Genomic DNA, 20732 nt, shown 5'->3' with positions numbered 1-20732 from the left:
ACATAATAATTCCGAGCCCTCCAACACAACACCGACATCGGGCCAGAAACGTCCTCATGCTGAGCCAGGCCTTCCATCACCACTCCCCCACTGCCATCAAGAGCCTCCGGAAGGCCCTCATGTCCGTCAACAGGTCATCTAAGCAAGGGCATAGACGCTGTGACTGATCATACACACTGGTACCTGGCTGTAAGCCAGCAATGACAGGGGAGTCCCGGTCGTAGGTCCTGCCCATCTCCTTAGCCTGCATATTGTTGATAGGGTACTCTCCAGTCAGTTGAATAGCTCACTTTGTCCGGGGTCAGAGACTGCGGCTGAGCACAGAATAGAACCCTCTTGTCGTTCATGCGATAGACCTTAAACCAGCCCTTATCGGAGGCCGTCGAGAAGCCTTCTCCTGAGCCCACAAAGCTAGGAATAACCAGCCCATGGGTAGGCCCCACCTGTTACAGTGATACCAGGGAAGGCTCGTTGAAGGGCATTCCGCAGAGTAATGTAGACATCAGTTTCTAGCATGGACCAATACCACGCGATGCCACAGGCCCCATCCAACTCACCAGCGAAGGGCTCGTATACAATATGGACTTTCGTATTGGACTTGTCCAGTGTCGGGTTATTAAAGTCCGTCTGATAATACGTCTTCGAGAAGTACTTCGTGCTGTAGTAGGGCCAACTGAGGGGCGCTCAATCGATGCCACTGCCTCAGCCATGGGAGAGTCTACTGCTCACTTTTTCCTCGTAGACCGGTTTTTGAGCGTTGAAGGTCGTATCCTCCTATCCGCCATAGTATTGGGCTTGTCCTTGAACATCCATACTGCCTTACCATGGCTGGGCAGAGGCCCATCTGTTAGGCATCGGGCCCCTAGAGGCCGCAAGGTAGGCCCTTTTCGAGCAGTCAATAACAGGCTCATTAGGAAACAGTTCAACTGCGACATGCGGCAGACCTAACAGCCACTCCCGGGCCACATACACACCAACGAGAGCCTCTGGCTCGACCTCACAGTAGTTGGAACCTCCTTGGTAGAGGAAGCCTGTAACCTAGAGAGGATCTACTACGAGCAGGCTGGTCGAGGCCTGACGCTGGATGCATTGGCACAAGGTGGCTTTCTACTCCTTCATGTGTCCAGGAGCCTGCCACCGACCGACTACAACTCGAGAGTACAAGAGAGTGTTGGAAACACCATTGACTGATTTGGTATCAATGATCATCCATGGAACACAGTCTCCAACCTGGCTAGCCACTCCTCGTAGGGGATCGCCAGTGGTCAGTCGCGGCATCTGGGTATCGTCGAGCAACTTCGCTCCGCCAATAATTCAGGACATCTTTGACAGTTTGTCGAATATCATTGGCAGGTGTCCATCCGGTGAGATTGCGTAACTAGCAAGGCCCTCAACCTCGTCATCCTCACGATTGCTCTCCTACCTTGGCGTTGTCAGCAATAAGGACCGCCTCATCGTAGGCCCTCATCCTACTATCATCCTGTCTCAGCTCGATCCGAGACCCCATGGGGGACTCCTCCAACACCAAACTAAGGAGGTCTTCAGTTGACAATACCTAGTGGGGAGGGTACGACGAGCCTTGGCCACATTGCCCAACCCCATTGTGCTCATCCTCCCCAGTGGCCTCCCCCATGAAGCTACCCACATTATAGACCTCTCCTGGGGCTGAGCTCTCCAAGACCTAGACGCCCGATCTACCGAGTGTCAACTACATGCTACAGGTGGTACTTTGATAAACTGCTCGGCCGAGTCGCGGACATCTGTTGTGTCTCGTCGAGTCTTCAGAGCGCCATGCCTGACAAATGCCCGTCCCCATCAGCTCAGGCTGCTATCACTAACCTTATGACCGGCTCCTGCTTGCCACCTTCGATCATCGCAACTTGACGACAGAACTCCTGCAAGGCCAAGGCCTCAGTCCCCCCAGGCGACACGTGAATGAACAAGCGGACCGCCACACAGTGAGTGCCTGGACATAAAGAGATGATCGTCCAGTGACAATACCTCATCACCATGGGCTTTGTACTGCTGTAAGCACATCATCTCAGTGGCCGCCTTGCTAACACCATAGGGGGAGACCGGGCTCATCGGTGCCGACTCGGGAATAGGCCGGCCTATATAGTCTACACTGTCTGAGGTACCTATGCGGAGTCTACAGCCCCTCCACCATATACCTGCTACTATGTACTTCCATACACCGTGCTACTGCTTGCCACCAGTACCCGAGCCCCACTACCTCGAAGGGCCTGCATCACATTAGAGGTGCCTTCTACCTAAGACCCGTATTGCTGTTGATAGACAGAGCTTTGTCGAGGTTACATTGGCCTGATAGGTGAGGGACTCAGACTGGAAGGATACCCCATTGATTCCTTGGGCAGCAAAGTGAAACACTAGATGCGGCCGGACCTCTAGGGATGGACCATTTCCTCCTCATGGGCCAAGGAACCCCACCTTGGACGATACTCCGTATACGCTGGGCATCACTGAGATCGCCATAAGTCAGGTGGACGTCTTCCAACACGCCGGCAAGGTTGCCAAGGTTAGCCCGATACCGCACCAGCCCGAACACAGTGTAATGAGGCCTCGTGGGGTCCTCGGAGTAAGATAGTCTAACCTGTGTCCAGAGCTGACATAGAGACTACTCCTACCGCTATCATGGGCCGACCAAAGCCTTGGCGATGTTGGAGCCTATCATGCCGTTGATGCCTGTTATCCACACACGAACTGTTCGTCTACAGGTGCCTGCTATCATCCTTGGACCAAGCTCATCAGAATGCTCCCACCATTATCGACCCCTATAACAGGTACCCCTCGAGGGAGTGCGACCTTGGGCCCAGCTATATTGGAGGCATCAGCCCAGCTAGTAGTGGGGGATACAACAGTTGGCCATCGATACCTAGACCAGGCCTCGAGAGCTCCATCCCTCGGCAGCAACAGTTCACCCAAGGCCAGTGAGGGCCTCTATCCATCGCTGCACATGGTGGACCTGATGAACTTCAGCTTTGCCGCCACGATGAAGTAGCAGAACAACTGCAGGTCCACCTCTTCTTCTTCCACGAAACCTCGACGATACAGTTCTACGTACACCTCCTCGAGGCGTCCAGGCACATTATCTAGTACCCAGGACTGCGCAGTTGCACCCAAGGAAAGGGTTACCACTAGTTGGGCTCCATCCCACCAAAAACCTCATCATGGCCTCGGCCTTCTTGTACACCTATCCACAGTTGCATAGCAACGACGAGGATGACCATCATCACATCGTCTTCAGCGATGAAGTCAGCGAGATAGTCGTGTGAATTCCTAAGCTGTCTGACCCAGGTGCGGCCAGCTACTGCCACCGAGGCCCCTAGGTCCCATAGGAGCCTCTGTAGGACCTGTGGGATAGCTAACCTGTTTGGGATCGGTAACGTGAGTCGCCTACGAAGCTCCGCCATATGTCGCTGACACGTCCATGGACCTGCTCGGGGTGTGACCATACGATAGAGTAGGGATAGATGCTCACAGTGACGGGGAGGTAGAGTCCCCATAGGGCATCGTACGCCTTGAAGAGACACGCCTGTGCATTGAGAGGCGTGAAGGTTGGAGGAGCCAGGAGGAATGCCGATGTCAGGAGCTGGTGGAAATCCACCGGCAGAGGCCCTAACACCGTCTCAAGGTAGGCACCCAAGCCCGAGACGTACGAGTTAAGCGGTATATCGCATCGAAATCAGGGTCGTTATCGGCCAGGGTCTGGACCACGGCTATCTCCCGTGTCCAAGTGTCTGACCGTATAACATCCTTACACACCGACCGAGTGACCACCTAATGTTCTAGAGGGCTTCGCTGTGGTGGTTGCCCGGTCCCGACGGATATAACTAAGTGGGTAACCTCTGGGCCAAAGGACAGTCTCCGCATTGTCGAGACCAGGGACCATACCTGTACCTAGTTGAGGACTAGTGTTGTCCATGGATCGGAACCTTTATTACTATAAGGGTTGAAGACACTAGGCACGGTAGAAGTGGCAGAAATAGTGACAGTATGCTTCCCGGGGCAACCTATTGTTTCTGTTGAGGCCCCACAGTGGCCCGTGAAGTCGCCCTTGGTTATCTCTTGTACACTATCGGCGTATATGATATTGTCATCGTCTAGATCAAGAACTTTCTTCGCTCCGTGGATGAGGGCGTATCTTGAGGTCCACTACGGATCTTTCAGTGAGCGAAGATACTCTACAGGTAAGCCACATTCTTCCGCCCAAAGTGCTTCCACGGTAGCCTCTCCTGATACCATTGGACATGCCTACTACTACGAGGAGCGTCTCACCGCAAAGTCGCCCCCCACGGTCACTTGATCCGCATCATTGAGGAAGACGGCTCTTGAGGCCTCAGCATGTTCCCTCAGTTCAGGCCAGAGCTGTTTAGGTCCTTTCTTGTCCCCAGCCACTACCATACACCTGGTAGGGAGGTAGGAGGGCTCAACTAGGCAGCTGCTAAGTACCATTCCCCTGTGGTCAACATAGTGTCTGCAGCCACTCGAACACCATCGGGTATATCATCCGATATTGTGGTGATGGCGATCCAGTTGGAACCTATAGGAGTGGTTGAGCTAATTGTTAGGCTTGCATCTCGTTTCCGGATAAGTCGAATTCAATTATGAGCTGGCCGGGAATAAGTTTACTGAACACCCGCTAGAGGGCAGGGCAGTCTTGAACAGGGCGCGATGACTATGACCACCATGAACTTACAACAGGGCCCCCCACCGCGGCACTTCGAGCCGTCTGTGGCCTCTATCGATGCCGTATCGTCGGGCAAGGACCTGTCGGAACAGACAGGGTTGTTGATTTCCCCCTTGTGAGGTCTCCACTTATGAAAGAGTGTCGAGCCAGTAAACTCGCGTTTGACATCCTCATTAAAGAGTGTGCCGCTGACCCCTTCCAAGACCGGGACTCTACCGTTGTGGCCACTACTAAGTTCCCCTTCAAGCTCGAAGACTCTAGCCCGAAGCGATTGCACCTCTGTGAGGGCAGGCGCGGCAAGCTGAGGCGAGTGGGGTGCCCAGAGGAATGCCTGCTTATGGTACCGTGGGCCCTTCACCACCCGGACGGGTCCCCCTGGCTAGGGAATAGATCGCTTCAGTACTGCCATCACTGGTGGTGACCTCTAGTAAGGCTATGACTGTGAGGATGCCTACAGGGCCAGAGTAGGCTTTCTGCGGTACATGTACTCTACGGGCGATGGTGTGAGGAGCCTTCACAAAGTGTCTTACGTCGACACTACAGCATTTCCACGTCACTTTATTTTTTGCACAAATTTTCAATAACTCACTCCTGATGTCGTTAGTTGAAGTTGGTCCTTTTCGAAAAGACCATATTTTCATTGAAATTTTCGGTAATTCATTCAAACTAGTCGGTAAAAAGTTTAAATTCTTGGAAAAAAGTGGGTAAATACTTGGAAATTCGGGCGAATTATCAAACTGACTGCTGTAGACGTCACTCGGACGTCCAGAAAATCCTCCCTAACATACCCTTCTCACTATGCCAAAACTCATAGAACCCCCCCACCGAGTATAATTCGATGATGATGACGACCAGCAATGGAGACAGTAAGTCCACGACTACTCTACCCCGGTACTACCTATAGCCACTATGAGTGACCCTGCTATTATCATTCGTCGTCTGCTGGACAGAAGATGGGCCATTGACACAACTCCTACCACCTATTTTTGGATTTATGGGCGCGCGCTACTGTTTTGACAACATTCAACTTTTGTTCTTCGGGGTGTTCAATAGGCTTCTCCTCAACTTCAAGAGCGCTCACAGGATCGAGTTTTACATGTGAAATCTAATCCTGGGAGCGCTGTTGACGCTAAGGAGATGTCTATTGAACACGCCGCTTGTTCCTTTTATAGTGGTCACCCTGGGGTCTGTGTACAGCGGTGGTGGCGAGATAACTCGACCTCCTGTCACTGTTGGTGACCGACGATTCCGCGCTATGTCGTCGTTATTGATCGTCTTGACGGCCGACCGAATCGTTGACTTAGGCAGGTTGTTGATTTAGTCATTGCATATGTTATGGCCACGAGGTGAGGTCTTCGACCATGCCACAGTACACACCACAGTGCGGTGGAGCGTTAGAGACGTTATGGAGTTTTTAAAGGGCCTCAAGTACAGTGTGGGGTTAGGTCATTCAGCGTGAAAGGTCCCTGTAGGAAGTCGATCCCTGGCACGGCAGTACTGCGGACACGCTTCTTGGACTACTGTGGAGATCCTGGTGAACATACTCCGCATCTTACCCAGACGGAGGCTCTGGCGTAGCGGCCCCAGGTTTCAATTGCCATAACCATCATGGTCGTGGTCGTAGGTACTGGACGGTGTTCTCGAATGTGAGTCGGTCTGTGTTCCCATCTTCCAATACCAACACTCCGGCATCCTCACCGGCCAATGACTGGTGCGACATACGAGTACTTGGTGTACTCCTATTCCTACAGGTAGTACTACTATCATCGGTAGTAGTAATAGTCCACTTCGCGATAAAAGAACATCATCTACGACGCGAAGTAGTCTAATCTCAAAGTGCTGGATCTGATGCATGCCCAGCAGTCTTTTTAACGTTACTGTTTATACAGCTTGCCACTAGGCTAGCAGTTGCGCAGCACTGACTAGGTTCTCGAAACGTGAGGATGGTCCGGGCGCGTTTAGATCAACCAACCTCGTGCTGGTTGATACCAACACAAAAATGTCGAATTGGTGATTGTTCGTTTCCCGCATTCTTGGTGCCGAATGGTGCCGTTTGAAGAGTGGCAAGGGAAAGGCGTGTCCGGCTCGCTGCTGCTAAGAACAGACAGCTTGTCTTAGATCCTACCTTATTCTCGCAACCTTAGACAGGAGTCCTTTAGGAGGGGTACAGCTGCAGGTGAATCCTGGGTCCAGGCCCTCCCAGACGGTAGTAGTCAGGGGGAAAATCGCCTCTCACTGCGTTTAATAGCCGACAGAAAATAACGCTCGGTCCACGCCTGTGTTATTTCAGTGTCAACAGCGGCACACTCTCCCCGTTCCCAGTCCCAGGTAGTACGATTGGCATACGTTCGAGGCTGATCACTTCGACATGTCCTCAGCAATCCCCTAGAGCATCTATGGTCATGTCCTCACAGCTCAGTGGTGGCCGAATAGGACGGGATAACCAACAGGCAGTTGGTTTCATAAGGTCCCATTCGGCGAGGGCTTCATTCCTATGGTCCGACGCCTCTGGTTCTCAGGACGCACTGTGCTAGCCTTTTACGGATAGTATGTCAATGCTATGAGGACCCTAGCGGTTCCCAGTCACCAACCTCCTCGCCGCCTAAGAAAGAGGTGAAGATTGACAAGGTCACCTCAGAAGCTATGGACAAATTAGGGTACGACGATTCGGGCTCTCCCTACGTCTGGGCTGGATGCCTGCTGCTGCTGCTGTTGTCAGTATTCTCATCGCTGGTGGTCCATCATTTGGCTCGCCATGCAAGACCCTTCACGAGGCAGTCTTTGCCCTCAATGGTGCCTCGTCCTTGCGTAGTCGTATATCTAGTAGTCCTAGTATAGCATTCGAGAAACTGCAGGTATGGGCTCCAGGGGTTGCATTCTACTGTTGGTAGCGTTGCTGATCGTTTTAGGGGCTAATCGAATCCAATTTAGTATGGAACGAAGTAGTGTATACTCCAACACTGGGCACCAACAAGTCCGGGCCCATAAATACTGAGAGTCCCCCTTCTTGCGCCGTCGGGTGAGTCTACTGCTGCATTTCCACGGCATGTGTTAATGTTGTAGATATCGGTCGTTGACCCTCTCGGGCTTGACCAGAACCACTGTGCTTCGTGACACCACTCGAGGTAGTCCGCCGACGGACTTGGTGTACATCTCCAACTGCAGCGAGACCAGCATTTACCTCTCTGGTGAGGACACTGTAGTAGACTGTAGTGGCCAGTTCCTTCTGGAGTAGGTCCAGCTAGGTTCGCTGCAGTGGTGGGATGCGTCGACTGTGACATAGTGCTATGTTGCTGTACATGTCAAGTGTCTATAGCTAACTGTGAGCGATGTAATGTTCATACACTCACCAATGCTATAAGGTGACGGATTTACGGTATGAGGCTTGATTAAATTGTCTTGTTCATGTTCAGGTTGGAGAGCGGAGTGGATGTCAACTTGTATACATTGACCAGGGTAAGTTGACGCTGTGCTCAGTGGGCCTGTCTTCATCTTTCCATGTTTCAGAATCCACCCGTCATAACAGGCGACTGTCGAGGAATCAAGTTGGCGCCCTTCAATGTGTTGTATAGTGGGAGTGCGGCCTTGCTTGGTTCAGTAGGGATGTTGGATATGCTAGGCACTGCTAGGGAAGCGCCGAATCGGCATGCTGTGAGTCGAGGCAATAGTAAGCTCATTGGTGATGCCCTCCTTGGTCAGGCTGGTGTGTGGGCCCATCCAGCATGGTGTCCTCTCATGCCAGAAGGAGGAGGAGGAGGAGAGCGTGCCTCGTCGGCTAGCACTACATCGAATAGGACTTCGACGGCTTCCACTAGTTCGGATAAACTCACCCAAGGATACTATCTCGTGAGGCCTGGTGCAGTGTGGGAAAATATGCACATGGTCAGCTACATATGTCGGTGACAATATGGAAAATTTTAGGAAATTTCGAGACTGTTGTTGATTTCGGAACACTCTTACCCAAATTTGTATATGAATCTCTATTATTAGTGAGGAAACTCCCGAGCTCAGCTGAGGCGAACGAGTATATATTCCAACACTGGACTAGTGTGAAACCTTCTTTTCAATGGTCTTGTTGTCATCAGATGGCACCAGAGAGCTTCAGCACGATTAGTTTCCCCGAGCCTCGGAAAGCTTCGTATGAAGGAGATCAAATTGGAGAGGACTGCGTAGGGAAATTATCTTTGCCTGAGGTTTACTATGAGGCTCTGGTGAGGTCGGGGGGTACAGGTAAGGACGATGTGTAAATGGTGTGGTAGGAGGAACGGAGAAAGGCTCATGCGAAGGTCTGCGAGCAACTCGATGAAATCAGCGATAGTGGGCGACGGCAGCAAGTGTCAGAGCTCATGGAAGGCTACTTCCGAGAATGGATCGCTAATAGCAATCGTACTCGGCAGTTGGTCGACTTGGTTAGAATATCCCAAGAGCAACAACACGAGGCAGGTCGAGACAGGACCACTGTTGCCCGGGAGCGTTAGAGGCATAGCATCCTTCCAGCAGTATTCTTGTCATCTTCGAGGCTCATCTTCATTTCCGTATTATTAGTAATCTGTCTCTATTTATGTGGTTTAGAGCATCGCGTTGGAGTCAAAGCCTCATCGAGGGCATGGGGAGATACCAGTAGTGTGTACTACTCACTACTGTAGACGGCCCTAGACGATATGCAGTTGTGGGGATAACTGAACTCTCCACCGTCAGTGTTCGCCATGCAAGACCCTTCCTGTGGCGGTGTTGCGTGGTCGTATATCTAGTAGTCCTAGTATAGAATTCGAGAAACTGCAGGTATGGGCTCCAGATAGGGGTTGAACACAGTCAGTGGTACCACTACTCGGTTAACTCTCCATCTTTGGGCTGGCTCACCAACACGTGATCACCAGGAGTGTTGGGTTAGGTTAGTCGATGGCGATGCAACTCTGCCACAGTCTATAGTCTACACCGTTAGTCCGTGAGTTCACCAGTAGTCTTTGGGTGAGCTTCCCTTAATCGGGAATTCCCTGAAGATGACTCATATCATTCATTGCCACACACATTCAACATAGGCAAAGGCTTGGCTCACTACTGAGCGATGTGACACATGCAGTCTGATCCTGTCACGGGAAGATGAGAATCTCGGTGCTGATGCCCCATACGTATTGTATCAACCATAACGATGTTCTATTAGTTCGTCTACTGCTGCTCAGAGGTTATACGATTATTACACTACGCAACACCACGACGACATGGAGGAATCAGAGGGCCTTACGTATCCGGGCTATGAACAGCCCACCAGCATCGACCCGGGCCACATCGGCATCGGCGGGGTCGAATCTACAGGCACAAGCAGCACCGGTGTTGTCCATCATAGTAGCTCGACAAGGCATCTTGGCAAGCTCGAACGGGAGTGGACAGAGAGCAGCAGCATCCTTGTGAACCAATAGATACTCTACAATATTCTCATCTTGCCTCCTTGCCATACTGCAAGTTGAATACACCATACATCCACCAGGCTTTAGGGCATCGAAAGCCGCTGTTATGAGGGCACGTTGCAGAGACTCCAACTCGTCGAGGTTGTCCAGCCAAGGCATCGGGTGGCTGCGTTCACTCTGCTGTTGCCAGAAACCAACCACGCCAGAACTGTCCCGACTCGAAGCCTCTAAGTGCTTCAGCATGTGCTTGACACTCCCGTCATGGGTGCACTCTGCATCGCACAAGACCAAGTCCCAGCTTTCCGCCTCGAGTGTTGTCGAGGATGGCGGCGGGTCTTCAGGAGAGCCTCGGCGCTGCCGCTTGCGTCCTCGTGATTTTCTCTTCGCTACAGTTAGCCGTTCCATGGGCCTACTGCAGACATACCGACCATCGCCGTGGTAGAGCTCAACATTGTGAGCACCGTACTTGGTGAGCAGACTACGGCACACCATGAGCCGGTCGCGACTCACATCAATACCTGCCACCCGGCTTCCCGGACACAATTCCGACAGCATGAGCAACTTGGTCCCGGGGGCGCAGCAGAGGTCGAGCACGGCCGAACCTGCCTCGGGACCGGACTCTCCCAGAAGGGCAAATACTGCACTGGCGCTAGAAACGTCGAGACCAAAGAGGCGACCTAGGAGTGATGCCATTAGGTCGACGCGAAGGCTTGTGTTAGGCTACCTCCTTTGTATAAGTTCAGTCTACTCATCTGTGTAGCCGTGGGTATCGAGTAGAACTTAGGGCTGGGTCCGAAACGGGCTGCGGTGAGGGGCTCTAGCCACTCTATGGGAGTGACCCTGAGGGGCTCCTCTTGAATACCTACTGAGAATCATGACCGTCCGAAGGAACTCGACAAGTGATGCCGTGATCGATAAACAACTCACTCTCAGCCGCAGGAAGATCTCGAGCCTGCAGTATTCCCTCCAAGAGCTCTTTCTCTATATTAGCCTCATCGAAGCGTTGTCGAACAGTCCTCACAGTGGGCTGGCGGGAGGGGTCTGAGAGGCGAGAGTCGGCCTTGCTCCAAACTTGAAAGCCTCCTGCTTTGAGCCCACTATGGTCATTCCTGTGGACTCTACGGTAGAGCTCTCAGTGCAGCTTACCATAAATCCATAACGGGATGTGGTTGTCATCGAGAAACTGTTGGATCTCAGGCGGAAATCGGTAGCCTACGATGCCACTCGCTGCTGGATGGGCTGAAGTCATTAGCCTTGTTCAACTACCTGTGTGGTGATCCACGTCACCACCAACACAACACCACCGTATCATCAGATAGGCTCAACCAAGACTCTCGTCGACTCGAGCTCTGATAGCAACGACCCTCGAGGTTATTCTCGGAACCTCCATCGTAGGCACCCCAGCATTTCGGGTCAGTGGGCCTTGCAGAATCCGTTTGAGCTATCATCGACATTCGCTCCTGCGCCAAAATCACAGACTGACAGCGTAAATGATCTAACCGTGAAATTATCACAGCTGCTCTATGATGTGGATTGCCGTCGTGAAACAGTTGGCTTCCCGACAGACAAATGTGCACTTACCCCGTGACCGTACCAGCAGGACCCAAGCTGAGCCTGACCACTCTCCTCGAGTATCCCAGTACGGCCTTTACCGGTATTCCCAGCCTTAAGAGACGGTCTGCCCCTGTTGATCAACAATACTCGGATCGAGTGCATGACCCGTCGAAGTGGGAGGATCACAAGCCGTAGCCTCGGCAGACTCCTAGACCCCCTCCCCCAAACCGAAGCAGCACTGATGCTTTGTGCAAGGCTGCTTCCTGCCTACATTTTCTAAAGATTGACTTCGTTGATATGTTATTCTTGGTCGGAGGAGTTTCGATGAAGTATTTGAAGTCCTCAGTGTGACCATTCACATTGTGGTGGTGATCCAGGCCTTCTACAGCCATAACGCATCCAACTGGGAATCAACACAACAGTGCACGAGCTCGACAACATGCGTATGGTAGCAAGATATGATCATGGTGCGGTATATAAATACGTTTAATAAGCAAAATAATGTTGACAGCCGTAAGTGTACACTATACTGCCCTTCCCTTCAATGATATAAACTCTGATAAACTCCGCTATATGCATCCACGTCGTGGTACTGATGACGGCACTGTAATGACCACAGTGCCACAGACACACGTCCGAGAAGGTGGAGAAGTGCCGCGGTGGGACTATGGCACTCGACGACCCCGAACAATCATCATCTGAAGCCATCTCAGGATGATGATGATCAGAAGCTCCAGCCGTGCCTACCATCCGTCAGTTTGCCACTGGTAGAAACCGTGACTCTAGTTTTCAGAGGCTGTCGAGTACTGCTCTCAGCATCTCCTAAGAGCAGCATTCCCATTGAACCACGGAGAGTAGGTCTTCCCTACTACCTTCGCCTGCTGAATCCAAGACCTTGCGCAGTCTAGTCCCCGAGAAGGCATCCCAAACGGCGTGCATGTGCATTCTATGGAAGGACATGGCAAGTCCAGTCGGATGACCATCGTTAGGGGTAAAGCCTGTAACCGTATCTGCGTCCCAGATAGAAAAAATACATCTCCAGGAAATGATGACCTGTCCGCATTTTAATATCACTCTCGGACATCTCGGTTGTGGTAAGGGGTAAGCTGAGCTCAGCCAATTTGTCCTCGCCTGGTATAGGCGGATGTCTGATAGCAATTCTTTCTACTCAATGACAACCTCACGTAGAGTACTACTCCTCCTTCCAGTCCTCTCCCCAGATGGCCATGCACAATAGATGCCGAATCCACACGAACAACAACGCCGCGTTGGTATACTCTCGTTTAGGAGAGAAAACGCTACCATGAATGATATCGGATATGATGGTCGCTTTAGACTACCTGGTTGGGGATCTCGGCACGGGAGAAGGGGAGATACTGCAGTCCTCTCTTCTCTGTTTGCTGCTGGTACCTAGGCGCCCATGCATCACTCTAGCGGCCTCGCGATAGCTTCCCTACGTTGGTGGTCATCATGGATGTCTCGTAGTAGTGTACTGTGCTTCCGATGCAAGGATAGATGGATCTGATCGAGAGCTGTCCGTGAAGGGGGTGAAGAGGCCCTACGCCGTGACGGAGCTCTGGTGGGATAAGAGACACAACCTTGGCCCCGTCGAAGGGAGAACAGATACAGACGACTCCTCCAATCGGGACTAAGCGGCAGCGATCAATACCACACCAAGCCCAACTCGTACCAGGCTCTGCATTGCGATCCTGGGCTAGCATGGCACAACGTCGAGATCGGCAGTAGTCCTCACATATCAAGCCACCGAGGCTATGGCCGATTAGGACCTACGAATTGAGAATCCCTAGAGAGATCGACGAAGACCCCCCCCTACGATGTTATCAAGCTTAGCATCACCACCAAGGTCTCGAAGGTGCTTATGGAGGATGGTCATATAACCATCGACAGTTTCATCAGCTTTATGATCGTTCTCCAGCCAACCTCCCGTATGCAAGTTGATAGCACTGGTGTGGATCCTGAGGGGGGTAGTAGAGGAGATTACTGTAGGAATGATGGAGACCTCCTCTGAATAGAATGGAGGAGACGAGGCAGGAGTATGCGACCTGCTATCCACTGGCTGTCGTTGAAGTCCAAGCCATGGACCTAGTAGTAGTGTCATTGACGGGAATGTGAAGGAGTAGTACTTACGAAAACTATAAAGGTGGTGCCTTGGTTGCGATCAGACGATACACCAGTGACAGTGGATGGCCATGCGCTCTGGTTGTTGCTGGTCCTGTAGTTGCCGTTTGAACGACTGAGAGGACGGGCTACCAGGATCGACAAAGGAGAGAGTTGTGTTTGCACCTTAGTAAAATGCCGACCAGGGAGACTGCCATAGCTGGGCAGAGGGTAGAGAATTCAGACCAGATAGAAAAGGCTAGGCAGACCTGATTAGCATTGGAGGCACACTGGTGGGGGGTGCGGTTGTTACCAAGATATGGGGTTGCCTCTGAGGCATCGTGAATGGCGGCGACCTTCGCTCATTCGACCAACAGAAAGTTCTTGTAGGGAGAAGGAAGAGTACCGTGCCTGTGAGGAGGGAGAGGGGCTGGGTAGAGGTAGGGGTAGTGATGATGGGTACATTGGAAGCAGAGATGACCTATTGGATGGAAAAGCCAGAGGAGGCCGAAGGGAGCGTGGGGAAGGACGAAGGCGAGAAGCCCGGGAATAACGGCTGTGGTAAACTGAGGAGGATAAGCGTGATGTGCCGGTACGGTAGATGCTCACCTGGGCGGGGATCAAGGCCAGTTGAGTTAGTAACCAGGAGGAAAGGCAGACGACCATAGCAAGGGCTCTGAGGAGGGCGAGAAGCAGTCATGGGAGGTCTCCTCTTCCTCCTTACCCGCAGTGGTAATAAATAATAGCCGTAGCAGTTGCACAAACAATGGTCGTGACTGCTGCTGCTCTAGTGAATGGTGATGTCCGTGATGGTATGCTCAGCCAAGCACCTACAGTAGAGGTAGGGTAGGGTAGGAGTGGTGATGCACATACCGTAGGATACGAGTAGCCCGAAGAGAAGGGTAGGGAGTACTCGTAGGAGGCCAATACCGTTGAGGAGGAGGCAGAAGAGGAGGAAGATTGTTTCTATAATGCCCATAGTGTTAACACGGTAATGGCTGAGGCAAGTCGCATTGAAACGTTTATCGGCGACCCTGCGAGGCAAAGGAGACGGCGCGGTAACGCATCCGCCCTTTTCCCAGTATTTTCCACACATGCGTCTTCTCCATTGCATGAAGGGAGTATTATGGAGGATCTCAGTCTTCTGTAATCCTGTCCTGCTCTGTGGTTGGTTTAGCGTGTTCATATTCCAATACTCGAGGAGAAGTTCCATGGTTGAGATCATTGAGGAATGACAAGAAAGGGTAAGTTTGCAAGTGGAAATTATTTTCATCAACAACACGAGTTGAAGAGTAAACGTCGGACTGTGGTGATGACGTTGATTCAATGACGACGCCTCGGACTTGCATCGGAACTCCTCGTCGGTAAGTCTTGTGATAAGTGGGGACAGAGAAGAATTGAATATAGTGAACGCAGGAGGGAGGGAAGGGTCCTCGCCGTAATGATGGATGGACCTAAGCCTTATCAATTCACTCGGCAGTTTGCTTCCCGTCCCCGTCCATGTTAGGGCTGTGATGATCTCTGAGGAAATTGGAAGATATATGGTGGTCTTCATAAGTAACAATCTGCCACGTCTAGAAAGTCGGAGCAGATGGTCATGCCAGCTGGTGTGAATAGTGGAGAGGGAGACTCTGGCAGAGGTGAAGTATAGGGATGACGATACGTGTCCTGGAAAGAAACTGACTTGCGTTGTTGTGGTATAATGCAGTGATCAGCATTACCTCCCGAGCTAATGCCAACCCGAGGGACCTCACGAAGAGATCGTCACTACAGGAGTCCATCTCCTAGAGGGAGGTCGAGAGGCACTAGAGGCAGCAATAGAGACTCCTATTATCAAGAGGATCGTCATAGGGATGACCGAGGCAGGAGAGGTAGTTGTTGTGGGGAGGAAGGCGTCCAACAGTTCATCGTTGGGTAGGTGGTGAAAGCCATAGAGGCCGGATGGCAAGTAGGTCACGGTCTCGATCACAGGACAAGACGGCCTCTCCTCCTCCTCCGGCTCCTCAAGAGGAGTTGCCTCCTGTTGATGATGGGTAGGATAGGGAGGGGACGGTGGTGGTGGTAGTGGAGAGATCGAGCCGCTCAGGTCTGACGGAGAGCTGCCATTCCCGTACAATCAGATGGGAAATAGTGGCGTTAGTGATGATGAGGATCCTCTGGGGTATGGGGACGATTCCCCAACCAGTGGCCCTGAGGGGACTAGTCAAGAGAAGGAAGGTAGAAAAGGAGGGAGGCTAATACTGCTGATGGGGAGTCTATGCACGCCTAGGTTCGACTAAGGCGGAGGACAACACTCCGTGGTGGCAACGGTTCCATCCGGCTAAGCCTCCACCGCCGAAACAGGATGGCTTCAATGATGATGACATGGCAGCTCAATTTGGGTAGGGAGGAGTGTTGAGGAGAAAAGGTGGGATGCAGGGTGTAGGTACGGAGACGATGACGATGATCTTACTGCGGCCTTTGGGGGAGGGGTACCTTCCACAGGACCGACCACAGCTACAGCAGCTTGGGGGAGTGCGCAGTACGAAGATTTCAGGGCGGAGACGGTGCTTGCCCATTTCGCTGCGTCTGGTAGATACGCTGGACAGCAGGCCTGGGGTCAGCAGCTCCCAACAGGGCAGCCTGGCAATCCAACGTAAGAGGGTCGAGAAGTGTAGGATTGGTATGGTCGTATGTGGCAGGTTCCAACCTCGGCAAATGAATGCTCCCTTGCCACCGCAGTTCCCTCCACCTCCACCAGTGGCTGGTAGTAGCAGTAGTATTGTGTCTATTGATCCACGTGGACATCACTCAGGTGCAGGAGGGTATGGCCAGCAGCCTCCACCACCTCCTCCGAGAGCACCACCACCCAGCACACTGGTAGGGGTAATTTCGTGGCGCGTGACGGTTGGTTGAGTGGTGTTGGTCAGATACTTAGTAACATTCCTGCCGATGTATCTTTACCGGCTTTATTCCAGCATTGTCAGAAATACGGGTGAGGCGGGAAGGAAGGATAGGTGGTGGTGATGTGTTGATTTTAGGGAAGTGAGTGGAGTTCACTGCAAGCTGGAGGAGGGCAATGCTACGGTGGAATTCACGTAATACTACAGTTGTTAGTTGAGGTGGAGTTGGGAATTGTCATTGGTGTGGTATGTCAGCAATCGGCAGTCGGCAATAGCGATGATGGCAGAGCCCGTTTTGGGTCATCCTGAGATACAGGTGGGGAGAGATGGGAGAAGTGTAGTTGCTGGGATTCGAACCTGGGTTAGGTAAAGTGGCAAGTGACGAACCTACCGGCTGGATCACCGTCAGCGATGCCTCAAATGGGAGGAGCCGCAAGTAGGCATAAATGCATCTTAGATGAATTTGAGAGTGGTGACTGACAGTTGCTTCATCTCCGGGAGGTGGAAGGCCAGGTGGACGAGGAGGAGGAGGGTATCGTGAGGGTGGAGGAAAGGGTAGTAGTAGTAGTAGAGGACGATGCTGGTAGGGTGGGTTGAGTTTATATTGGCGCAGGTTTCCGACAACAACAGCAGCAACCTCGACACGCAGGTAATTTAGTATTGGAAAACGCTGAGCATCAGCACCAACGAGCGGTAGGTGGTGGTGTTGGGATGATTAGGGTTTGAGATGGTAATGGGTAGGCGAGGGAGGCGAAGCAAGCACAGGAGATGCAACGTGTGGCGGTGTTATCGAGGATGTCGGAGACTGTCAAGCAGCTACTCTCGAAGTTAACGGATGAAAAGTAGTACAGGGTGGCAGCTTGTTGTTGTCGTTGTTGTTGTTATTATTGTTATTGTTGTTATTGTTATTGTTATTGTTGTTGTTGTTGTTGTTGTTGTTGTTGTTGTTGTTGTTGTTGTTGTTGTTGTTGTTGTTGTTGTTGGGTAGTTTGATTCACCGAGTTAGATTTGGTCCTAAAATAAGCGTATCGAGATGGCGGTCTTGAGGGAGTCATTTGTGTTAGGACATCAGAGACTCAGAAGGAAATGTATAAGAAGATGCTAGGTGAGTGGAGGTCGTGGGTTCGAATCCTAGGGAGGCTATTTTTGGCCGGTTAATTGGCAGTCATGTGTTGCTTCAGAGAAGGTGAAGGAACAGATGCATGCACTATCGGAAGATATGCAGAAGGAGAAAGCGGAGAAGGCTAAGGTATCAGGGGGAGGCCCCGGGATCGAATCTTGGTAGAGACATTTTTCGAGCTTCCGTAGGCTCGAGATGCAGCGATTCGGGCACGGTATGCGGGTATGCAAGCACTTCAGAAGAATCAGTCCAAGGAGGTGGTGCTGACTTGCTAATCTTGCGAATCTTGCATTTCCTCAACGCGTTTTAGTCCCAAGATCGAATGACGTTGGATAATCGGCCGAGAGCAGTGCTGTTGGAGGAGATGGACTCGGACTTCGATTCGGTTCCAGTGGTCATGGAATATTTCAGGGTAAGTTGGGGGAGAAATGGTATGAGTTTTCACGTGGTACGTAGGTCCTGGATGTAAAGGGTGTTCGGGACTTCATATGGAGGGAGGATAGCTGTATTGTGCGCTTCGAGAGCCGATGGGCTGCTGAAGAGTTCGTTAAGCAATCGACTAAATTCCCTTTTAAATGGTAGTAATAGTAGCAGAATTTCGTGGCGCGCGACAAATTTTGAGGCATGGAAGACTCTGGGAGTGTCGCGTTATAAAGCTCTCATCAGCGCCTCTGTAGGGCTGAACGGCCGAAAGGGCTGCTATGGCAGGACGTACTTCATGTGATTGACTGTTTTCAGTTCCTATCTAGCTAACGAGACAGCGGATGCAGCGGCTAAGGTGACGGAGCCAATGCAGCCTCTTCCTCCTGGTGCTGGTGCAGTGATTGGCGCCGAGGTAGGGATGTGAGGCGGGTATGGGTGGCGACGGTCAAGTCAGGTCCCAGAGGATGATGAACAGCCTGTTGGACAAGTTGCTGATGGGGAAGGGAAGCAACAGGTGGTGGCTGAGGAGGAGGAGGAAGTGGAGGTGATGGAGGTTGGAGAAGAAGAGGATAGACCAGTAGTAGCAGTGATGGTGTGGGGGTAAGGCGACTAGTACTGTTGGTAGGAGCATCCTGGAGTGTATGCGGAGTAGTGCTGAAGACGTAGTTCATCATCATCATCATAATCGTCATCAGAATCGTATCTGATATCCTTTCTAGTCCCCACAGCTTGTCTTGTTGGAGGGTTGTTACAATAACGGGGAGCTGCGGTAGGTTTTCGTGTTGAGTGGGGTTGAGGGTAGAGCTGATAGGTGAGTTTGTTATGGAGCAGGGCTGCGATGCTTGCCTGTAGCTATCGAGGTCGCTAGTGTGCTCGGCCATAGCATCCTTATCGTTCCCTATGGTCAGATGCAGTAGTAGTTTTATTCGTATGGTGGAGCGGCTTGAAGCCTTCTCGTGGGAAGTGGAGTCCATTGTGGGGTTGTGCGCTGAGGGGAAGTATTCGGAAGGGTGGAAGAGGCTGCTAGTTTTGGAAGAAATGTCGGAGGCGCGGTTCGAACCTGTGCGGGTTAGGTTACGGCAGGTCCGGGAGCGGCTCCATGAGGAGAGCGTGAACGAGTGGCACGTTCGAATGCTGAATGATGGTGCTAGAAATGTGGCCTACAAGAAGGCGATAGCAGAGGCGATGCGGGATAGGGAAGGCCAAATCGATAGAGTGATCGATGTGGGTTGTGGTACTGGAATTCTCAGCTACTACCTAGCGGAGTGTGCTCCAAAGGGAACTGAGATCACTGCATGCGACTGCAGTTGGGCGCTTTGTGAGGTGGCGGGGCGAGCCTGCGGTCCTCGAGTGAAGGTTATACAGGCAGACTCGGCTGACTTGGTGTTGGAGGCACCAGCGGATATGGTCGTGGCTGAGCTGATGGACTGTGCATTGTTGGGGGAAGGGCTGCTGGATGTCGTGAGGGATCTGAGGAGGCGGGGACAGGTGAAGAAGGAAGCGCTGGTGATACCGGAGCGTGGTACAGTGTATGGCTGTGTTGTTGAGTCTGCGGTTATACGAGAAATGAACCTCTATGTGGGGGAGAATGTTCGTCTGGAGGATGGGTATGGGAGCATACATGGTCGGCGTGGATTCCAGTACAGGGAGTTGACGAATACCTTCAGAGTGTGCTCAGCTGATTTCGGCAGTGGGCAGGTCGAGGGGCTTGGAGTTAGAGAGGTGGAGGTTAGGGAAGGAGGGGAGTGTGCATGCGTGCTGGTGTGGTGGGAAGCGACCTTGTATGGCGATATCAGAATTAATAGTGTCAAGGACTGCGACTGGGACTATGCGGTGTTCCCATGCCCTCGTAGGAGGGTGGAGGAGGGGGAGACTATCAGAGTAAGGGTGGCGTATGAGGAGTCTAAGTTGACTGTGGAGTTTGATGGCTCGTATGCTATGGATGCTACTGAGGCGTCTGAGTTTGATATTATGACTGCTAGTAGTATTCGGAAAAGGGGATACTGTGGGTATCGATCCGGAGACCTCTCGAAAGGAGGCCTGGTGCTTGATCTCACTGGAGTAGGTCACTCGATTGCCCCTTATCTGCTTGCTGAGGGATTCTCCGGATCCTTACTATCATGGATGCCGAGAGAAGGCGATGGTCTGTGGTCGCTATTGAGAGACCAGCTCGTACACTTCCGCATATCGCCGGAGGACTTCTCCAAGCACGTGTGTGTAGTTGAGGCCAACTCCCAACGCGAGTTCGTTGAGGAGATTCAATTCCGTGGACTCCTGTCGGGCCGCCCTCTAGAGAGGGTCATCTTCCAACCGGTCCTACCTTGGGGGGAAGTCGACTCTGAGTCCTGGGAGATCGTAACGTCGTTGAGAGATGAAGTGGCTATTAGTCCATCGCAGGTTATCTCTTGCAAGGGGGGTTGGACGGGAAGTGCTGCAGTTAGGACGGCGACAGTGGTGGAGGAAAGGAGTGTGCCGGAGACCATCAGGGAAGAGGTCAATCGAGGCGAGCTACTCCGAGTAGA

At 52.1% G+C, this 20732-nt stretch overlaps 7 protein-coding genes across 7 annotated transcripts in view; 3 read left to right on the top strand and 4 right to left on the bottom strand.

The window, feature by feature from the left end:
- The window catches only part of Pmar_PMAR024840 (conserved hypothetical protein), a gene marked incomplete at both ends in the record, with an annotated part of 3196 nt that extends 2387 nt beyond the window's left edge, over positions 1 to 809 (bottom strand). The window contains 6 exons of the mRNA XM_002772111.1: positions 92 to 138; positions 184 to 244; positions 291 to 397; positions 444 to 509; positions 558 to 673; positions 730 to 809. Coding sequence (XP_002772157.1) covers positions 92 to 138; positions 184 to 244; positions 291 to 397; positions 444 to 509; positions 558 to 673; positions 730 to 809 — 477 coding nt within the window. The remainder of the gene's footprint in view (positions 1 to 91; positions 139 to 183; positions 245 to 290; positions 398 to 443; positions 510 to 557; positions 674 to 729) is intronic.
- A 746-nt stretch (positions 810 to 1555) lies between these two features.
- Positions 1556 to 3943, bottom strand: Pmar_PMAR024839 (UDP-glucose 4-epimerase, putative; the record flags this gene model as incomplete). Its single annotated transcript, XM_002772110.1, has 13 exons — positions 1556 to 1681; positions 1729 to 1795; positions 1840 to 1966; positions 2010 to 2138; positions 2234 to 2270; positions 2317 to 2405; positions 2449 to 2611; positions 2663 to 2703; positions 3118 to 3211; positions 3255 to 3371; positions 3419 to 3636; positions 3678 to 3758; positions 3799 to 3943. The coding sequence occupies 13 exons, from the start codon at positions 3941 to 3943 to the stop codon at positions 1556 to 1558; spliced, it is 1434 nt and encodes a 477-aa protein (XP_002772156.1).
- Positions 3944 to 7401: 3458 nt separating this feature from the next.
- Pmar_PMAR024838 (hypothetical protein) lies at positions 7402 to 8173 on the top strand (the record flags this gene model as incomplete). The annotated part of the gene is made up of 4 exons (XM_002772109.1): positions 7402 to 7563; positions 7618 to 7727; positions 7772 to 7939; positions 8122 to 8173. 4 exons carry the CDS (start codon positions 7402 to 7404, stop codon positions 8171 to 8173), a joined length of 492 nt encoding a protein of 163 aa, XP_002772155.1.
- A 154-nt stretch (positions 8174 to 8327) lies between these two features.
- On the top strand, positions 8328 to 8554 carry Pmar_PMAR024837 (hypothetical protein; the record flags this gene model as incomplete). Its single annotated transcript, XM_002772108.1, has 1 exon — positions 8328 to 8554. A coding segment is annotated over one exon (227 nt), but the record flags the coding sequence as incomplete, so codon positions are not given.
- Positions 8555 to 9936: 1382 nt separating this feature from the next.
- On the bottom strand, positions 9937 to 11362 carry Pmar_PMAR024836 (ribosomal RNA small subunit methyltransferase B, putative; the record flags this gene model as incomplete). The annotated part of the gene is made up of 4 exons (XM_002772107.1): positions 9937 to 10790; positions 10838 to 10975; positions 11041 to 11154; positions 11260 to 11362. The coding sequence occupies 4 exons, from the start codon at positions 11360 to 11362 to the stop codon at positions 9937 to 9939; spliced, it is 1209 nt and encodes a 402-aa protein (XP_002772153.1).
- Positions 11363 to 12391: 1029 nt separating this feature from the next.
- Positions 12392 to 13561, bottom strand: Pmar_PMAR024835 (hypothetical protein; the record flags this gene model as incomplete). The annotated part of the gene is made up of 9 exons (XM_002772106.1): positions 12392 to 12489; positions 12540 to 12677; positions 12721 to 12815; positions 12864 to 12965; positions 13008 to 13077; positions 13125 to 13188; positions 13230 to 13315; positions 13358 to 13454; positions 13502 to 13561. The coding sequence occupies 9 exons, from the start codon at positions 13559 to 13561 to the stop codon at positions 12392 to 12394; spliced, it is 810 nt and encodes a 269-aa protein (XP_002772152.1).
- Positions 13562 to 14551: 990 nt separating this feature from the next.
- Pmar_PMAR024834 (protein arginine n-methyltransferase, putative) overlaps positions 14552 to 20732 on the top strand; it is a gene marked incomplete at both ends in the record, with an annotated part of 7303 nt that continues 1122 nt past the window's right edge. The window contains 24 exons of the mRNA XM_002772105.1: positions 14552 to 14626; positions 15757 to 15818; positions 15872 to 16002; positions 16055 to 16166; positions 16361 to 16420; positions 16467 to 16531; positions 16580 to 16644; positions 16695 to 16759; positions 16806 to 16862; positions 16923 to 16983; positions 17034 to 17103; positions 17151 to 17222; positions 17281 to 17360; positions 17409 to 17509; positions 17732 to 17772; positions 17849 to 17916; positions 17976 to 18044; positions 18098 to 18199; positions 18244 to 18365; positions 18526 to 18622; positions 18665 to 18787; positions 18836 to 18858; positions 19284 to 20523; positions 20652 to 20732. Of these exons, the coding sequence (XP_002772151.1) occupies positions 14552 to 14626; positions 15757 to 15818; positions 15872 to 16002; positions 16055 to 16166; positions 16361 to 16420; positions 16467 to 16531; positions 16580 to 16644; positions 16695 to 16759; positions 16806 to 16862; positions 16923 to 16983; positions 17034 to 17103; positions 17151 to 17222; positions 17281 to 17360; positions 17409 to 17509; positions 17732 to 17772; positions 17849 to 17916; positions 17976 to 18044; positions 18098 to 18199; positions 18244 to 18365; positions 18526 to 18622; positions 18665 to 18787; positions 18836 to 18858; positions 19284 to 20523; positions 20652 to 20732 (3042 nt within the window). The remainder of the gene's footprint in view (positions 14627 to 15756; positions 15819 to 15871; positions 16003 to 16054; positions 16167 to 16360; positions 16421 to 16466; positions 16532 to 16579; positions 16645 to 16694; positions 16760 to 16805; positions 16863 to 16922; positions 16984 to 17033; positions 17104 to 17150; positions 17223 to 17280; positions 17361 to 17408; positions 17510 to 17731; positions 17773 to 17848; positions 17917 to 17975; positions 18045 to 18097; positions 18200 to 18243; positions 18366 to 18525; positions 18623 to 18664; positions 18788 to 18835; positions 18859 to 19283; positions 20524 to 20651) is intronic.

The sequence above is a fragment of the Perkinsus marinus genome (genome assembly GCF_000006405.1).
Source record: "Perkinsus marinus ATCC 50983 genomic scaffold scf_1104296962086, whole genome shotgun sequence".
Taxonomy (NCBI): Eukaryota; Perkinsozoa; order Perkinsida; family Perkinsidae; genus Perkinsus; species Perkinsus marinus.
The sequence above is the reverse complement of the archived record's forward strand: the minus strand, read 5'-3'. Positions and strand labels throughout refer to the sequence as shown.